Raw genomic sequence first — 6,772 nt, forward strand, 5'->3', positions numbered from 1 at the left:
GTAATTAGTCTCTTTTTTATCCCCTGGCTTTTTTCTTGTACATTGCAAGCACTAATACAAGTTAGCCATTCAGGGGAAAAAAGAGAAAAATGGATTGGTTACATATCTGATATCTGGATCATTGAAAAGGAATTCGAAAACAAACTAACAATATGAGGTATATTTGTGAATTTCAACTAAGATAGAGAATAAAACTAATCTACACATTACAAATCGAAATTTATTCAAACAGAAGGCACAAAAAAGTACCACCTTATAAATTAATGCACAATAAATAGAAACATTCTTAAATGTCTCCCGCTTATATTTAGCTTTAAGGTTCGAAATTTTTACCCATAACCAAATTAAAATTACACACGACTATAATATGTCATTATTCATGCATGTTACATGCTGTAACAATTATTTAGTGAGAGTCTGCAAATAAACATACACATTGACACGTAAATGGAATACAATCCAATCGTTATTGTTGAAGTATTTATGTGTTGGTCACTTGAACTTGTTATGAGAAGTGGATGATTTCTTTAGCTTGTGAGCTTCATTTGGTAACTTAACATTGGTAGCTAATCCTACTGCTTCAAGAAACCTTATCATATACCAACAAAAGTCAATTTGCCACCATTTTAACCCATGACGAGCTGAATATTCAAATGCATGATGATTGTTATGCCATCCTTCTCCGAAAGTAACCAATGCCACCCACCTGTGTGCATACAAAATATTTTGTACTTTTAATGAATTGATCTCCATATAAATTAAAATTTTGAACTTTAATTGTGTACCAGTTATTCTTGGAGAGATCACCAGTGTCCCAACTTTGAGTGCCCCAAATATGACATGCTGAATTCACTAGAAATGTCGTATGGTAACCCCAAGTCGTTGCAACGCCCTACATATATGCTCTTGATCTTATAAATTCATCATTAAATATGACATTTTTAACGGTCAATTGGAAAAAGGAAAAAAGTTTATAGCAGTGGCACCAAACGTAATAACTTATATTATTCATCATGCAAAGTCTTACCACAGCCCAAACAAGATAGGTAAATCCACCATAAGCGTAAACGAGGGCAGCATATGCGGATATATGCAATATATAAGTTCTTTTAATGAACCTATAGAATACTTGATTCTTTAAATCCTCCACGTTATTACTTTTTTGATACTGCAAACACATGATCAACTTAACGACATAATTAACTAATATAAACTTGTTTTGTCTTAATATATCACACAACTTACCTTTTCAATTAAGTAGCCACTATCAAAAAGCCAACCCATGTGACTAAACCAAAACCCAAAAATAGGAGAGTGTGAATCTTTCTCGGAATCGACATATTGATGATGAAATCTATGAATGCTCACCCAAAATATAGGATCCCTCTGTATACAAATAACAGTTATCTACATTTGGCTGTTTAAATAAATAAAAGAAAAAAATTCAATAATGATCTTTTTGGTTTTAAAAACTTTCCTCAAACGTGAAACTTTTGTTGCATCAATGGTCGCTATCGAGAAAAATTTGCAAGCCAATAGTCCTTATGTATATGTTCCATTAGAGAAAGATGTTAAATTCCCATAAGGACGATTTGTGTAGGTTTCTAAAATTTCGGATAAGGATCATTTGTTGAATTTTCTCAAACTTTGCATAAGGACCATGTGAAGTTTTAAAAAGTCTATTTAATTTTTTATTACTTTTTTTTTTGAAACGGCTAACGATTTAGCGGAAGCTCACCACAATATTTCAATGGTGACCCCGAGTTTGAGCTCTTTTACAAGGCAAACTCAGCTCCCAAGGGGATTTCCAAGGAAAACTTCTCACACATTGGGCATAATCGTAACAGACAGATTTAAGAGGTTCAAAGATTTGAACTCATAACCTCAAACATATGTGGGTATCAAACCAGATGTATCAATCTAGCTAGGCTAGACATCGCTTGCAAATTTTTTTATTACTTCACATAAATCAAATAAAAAGGTAAAAAGAAAAATAATAATAATAATAATAATAATAATAGTTTAATATTTACATAAATAAAAAATATAACTTATTATTTTTAATCAACATGCAAATATATTTATTTTTATAAAAAAAACATAATACATTATTATAAAAAAATGTTATTATAAAAATAATAGTATTTGGTCTTTTGTTATAAAAATATAAATATGGAGTTCTGAGTTATAGGTAAAGTAAACATATGTTTTCGTTTTTATTTCATAATAAAAGAATGTTGTGTGCAATTAAAAAAAATTTGGACAATCAATGATTTGTATTGACGCTAAAATTATTAACTAGAATAGAAGAATATAAAATGCAATTTAATCAATTTAATTGGTTTAATTTAATTGGTTTGGTTAACGGTTAAAAATTACTAACATGGTTAACGGTTAAATCTTACTAACATTTGATAGATTTTTTACTTTACATAAAAAAAAATTAATATTTTATTCAATAAAGTTGTTTCGTTTTATTAAATTTTGAATATATCTTTTTATAAAGACATAAACTTTTCAAATTAATAATTTCTATTTTTTGATAAAAATATTAAGTTGTCTATATTTTAGTTTTTCTATATTTTTATTGGATTTATGATAATTAATACAACATTAAAAAGATTCTATTAAAATTTCATAAATGGCCTTTATACAAAGTTTCATAAAATTACAAATGATAACAAATGATCATTACGGTGACTTAACGACGACAACTTTTGTCTAAAGTTACCATTTGTGCCAAAAAAAAGTTTCATAATAACCGTTAAAGGGATCTTCTATAAACTAAAAGGACCTTCATGAAAATTTTTCTAAATAAAACATACAGGAAAGAAAACAAGTACGAACCTGGAAAGAGAGGACCCCAAGATAAGCAAACATGTACTCAAGACACTTAGGCAGCTTTAGACTGCGGTGAGCTAGATTCCGATGATATGAGAGAGTTATTCCAAAAATCCCACAAAACACCCATCGAAAAAATGCAAATAAAAAAGCATCCCAATCGAACCTAAATGGTGCGAAAAGTGAAAGTAAATGAATAGCTAAAATCAGAACACCCGTTTGAATGTCGATAGCCCTCCATTTTCGCGCCCACAAGAGGTTTCTTTTCCTTGTAACCACCACATCAGAGAGCACTATTTTTGTATGCTCTGACTCCTTTACAACAGTGGAAACTGTGGCCGGATTTCTCAACATTTGAGAGGGTAATAAAATTAACGTAGGATTTGTAGTTTGATGTACGTATTATGTGCAAGTATTTATAAGGAAACAATCAGGTCAAGAGGTTTGTACAGGATTGTTGAAATGCATGTAATGATGTATGTCACGTCTTACGTGGTAATTGTTTTCATTTTTCATTTTTTTTTTTTGAAAGGCAACTTGAATAAAACGGGAACAAACCCCAGCAAGAAACTAGGGCGCTCAAAAACGACAATTACATAGTTTTAAAAGCTAATCTAGGTGATGATATCCACAAACCATATGAGGAAAACAATTATTAGCGGCAACAAAAGTCGCCGGTAAGAGTCCAAAATATCGCGGGTAATACTAATAGCGGTGACGCGTCGCCGGTAATGAGTTGCCGCTATTGTCTCGTCGTTATTGATCAATTTGTCGCCGTTAATTAGATATGTCGCCTCTAATAACTAAGTCACCGGTAACACAGTCGTCGGTAATAACAATTTTCATTTTTTTAATTAACGATTTTGGTTGCCGGTAATAATGTCGTCAGTAATTACATAACAACATTCGATTAAATATCAAAAATAATAATGTCGACGCTAATTACAAACAAACATCCGATTACAATTAAATATCAAAAGTCATAATATCCGATTAATTATAAAAAGTAATAATGTCGCCCGGTAACTACAAAAAACAACCAAAGTTTTACAATCTACCAAGTAGCAAAGTGTGACAACGTATGCATATAAAACGCATCCCTACATACCGTCATCTTTGTTCCCATCGTTTCCTCGATTATTTTGGTATTGAAAAAACGAATAAAGTTCATCCCTACATGTCGGGTCGTTGAGCATTGCACGAAGATTTTCCAACTACATAATTAATAACAAATATATAAACTTATAAGTTAAATTGTCAAACATAAACAAAAACTATCAAAATATATTGTTATTTTTAAACTAAGACAAAAAAAAACAAAGTACATTGTTATTTTTTGCACTTGGGACAAAAACCTAATTACCAAAGTTTTTAGCAAATAATCACCATAAAACCAAAATTACCGAATCAACATGCATTTTATGATGCTAAAGTAGATTGCTATTTTTAAACTAAGACAAAAAACTAAAGTACGTTGTTATTTTTTGCACTTGGGACAAAAACCTAATTACCGAAGTTTTCAGCAAATAATCACCACAAAACCAAAATTACCAAATCAACATGCATTTTATGATGCTAAAGTAGATTGTTATTTTTAAACTAATACAAATAACCAAAGTACGTTGTTATTTTTTGCACTTGGGACAAAAACCTAATTACCAAAGTTTTTAGAAAATAATCACCACAAAACCAAAATTACCAAATCAACATGCATTTTATGATGCTAAAGTAGATTGTTATTTTTAAACTAAGATAGAAAACCAAAGTATATTGTTATTTCTTGCACTTGGGACAAAAACCCAATTACTAATGGTTTTAGCAAATAATCACCACAAAACCAAAATTACCAAATCAACATGCATTTTATGATGCTAAAGTAGATTGCTATTTTTAAACTAAGACAAAAAACCAAAGAACGTTGTTACTTTTTGCACTTGGGACAAAAACCTAATTAACAAAGCTTTAGCAAATAATCACCACAAAAAACCAAAGTAGATTCTTTTACCTGTGATGGTTGGGGTGATGGCTGCGAAGGTTGTGGAATTGACGGGAGAACGGAAGGTTTACGGCCAATGCCTCTAATATGGCCATGTCGCTCTCCTAATACTTTCTCAAACGCAACTCTTTCTTGAGCGGGTGTTAACTCACTTGCACCTAGAGTTTGTTCTAACAGCTCTTCAACTAACCGATTCTGTAACTCCCAAAAGTGAGTAACAATTAAGTATAAATAGACATTTAATTATATGATAAAATTATAATTAAATACTTACATATTGTTGTTCCGTCTCAGCAATAACAAATACACCATTCTTATCGGTACGAACTTTGTGAAACGTTCCACTCTCTTAAGGTTTTGTTTAACTTTAAAAATTAGATTATATTTTAAATAAATAATTACATGTATCGTACGTTACCTTCTTATAGGAAGTACTGTTATACGAGCTCAAACCCCCACGATTCACATTTGTTTGCATTTCACGGACTTTTTTGTTCCTTTCTGAAGCAATTTTGTGTTCGTCCGTTTGGAAATACTCAACTGCCTTCGTCCAGTTATCAACTATCATACAAAATTTTCACAATCATATACCACATTTACAACAAACATACATACATTCACATACACACAATGACATCCTACTTATAACAAATACATATAATTTCACATATATATAGATAATAACATCATATATATATACTTCTACCAAATACTCATATACATCAAACACACATACATTGAGATATATACACCAAATTCACATATATTCATACAAATACCAAATATACAATCTAATTTTCACATATGGCAATTTTCACATAATTTTCACATACAAATACCAAATTCACAAAAAAAAATGAAATAATAGAACCTGTAGTGGCGGAAATCAACGGATATGTTGCCGGAAAAATTGGTCTTCACCCAAAAATACCCTCATCGGTAAACCCAAAGACAATACCACCAAAAACACTAAAATTGAACAATTTATTGCAATTTAATCATCAAATTCAGCTCTTAATAATCACCAAATGTCCCTAAAACAATCAAATTCATTTTTTTCTAATCCAATAACAACACCACCAAAAACAAGAAATTGAACAATTTATTGCCATTTAATCATCAAATGCAGCTACAAATTAAAATTAACATACAAATTAAAAAGGAAACAACAAAATCAACTAACCTTTCTTCAAGAAATGAAGCTAGAAATTGATCCCAAAAGCCCTAACCACCCCTTGATCCTTAATCTCACACAATGTGGGGAGATATGTAGTTGGAACAACCTAATTGAAGACAAACTCGGTAGAAGCTGCAAGAGGCGACTGTGTGGGATGCAACAAACAGAAAGCAAAATGGGAAAAAAGAAGAAATTGTGTGCGTTTTTTTTATCTGCGAGAGCCTTTAGCGGCGACAATTAGGGCTTTACCAGCGACAAAGGTCAATAGCGGCGACAATCTAGAGGGAAGGGTACCGTGTCATTTTTTACCTAACTATTAGCGGCGGCATTTTTAACTTTTAGCGGTGACACATATGTCGCCGGTATTAGGTTAGTGCAGATAAGGGACCCCAACCGTTGGATTGGATATTTGATCGAACGGCTTAGATGTAACGGAGGGGGAAAACGCGGATTCGGGTGATAACCCTTTAGCAGTGTGACAAACCGAAAATTTTTTGCTTTGAAGACTCAGTCAGTCAACTCAACTGAGTGTTAGACTCATTGGTAATGAGTTCTAGCATTGTTGAAGGTCATTCTAAGGAGATTAAGCCTACTACACTTAAGGAATAAGTGTTAGGAAGTACTTGCTAGAGACACTGTTGAACTAATCCAGCCTTAACCTCATCAAGAAGAGTTCACAGCCTTAAGCACTTGAGTTTACGGCCGTAAACTCAAGGAAGGCCGTAAACTCCCCTTTATATGCTCATATTCTTCAACTT

The 6,772-nt window shown here is 31.9% G+C and overlaps 1 protein-coding gene across 1 annotated transcript; it reads right to left on the reverse strand.

Annotated features, from left to right (window-relative positions):
• Nucleotides 1–254: 254 nt before the first annotated feature.
• LOC145090318 (palmitoyl-monogalactosyldiacylglycerol delta-7 desaturase, chloroplastic-like) lies at nt 255–3,222 on the reverse strand. Its single transcript, XM_079028599.1, has 5 exons — nt 2,848–3,222; nt 1,246–1,386; nt 1,028–1,168; nt 786–892; nt 255–706 (listed from the first exon to the last, which is right to left on the reverse strand). Exons 1-5 carry the CDS (start codon nt 3,193–3,195, stop codon nt 493–495), a joined length of 951 nt encoding a protein of 316 aa, XP_078884725.1. The 5' UTR covers nt 3,196–3,222; the 3' UTR covers nt 255–492.
• Between the last annotated feature and the right edge of the window lie 3,550 nt (nt 3,223–6,772).

Source organism: Lactuca serriola, chromosome 2 (assembly GCF_051521515.1).
Source record: "Lactuca serriola cultivar US96UC23 chromosome 2, Lser_US96UC23_V15, whole genome shotgun sequence".
Lineage (NCBI taxonomy): Eukaryota > Viridiplantae > Streptophyta > Magnoliopsida > Asterales > Asteraceae > Lactuca > Lactuca serriola.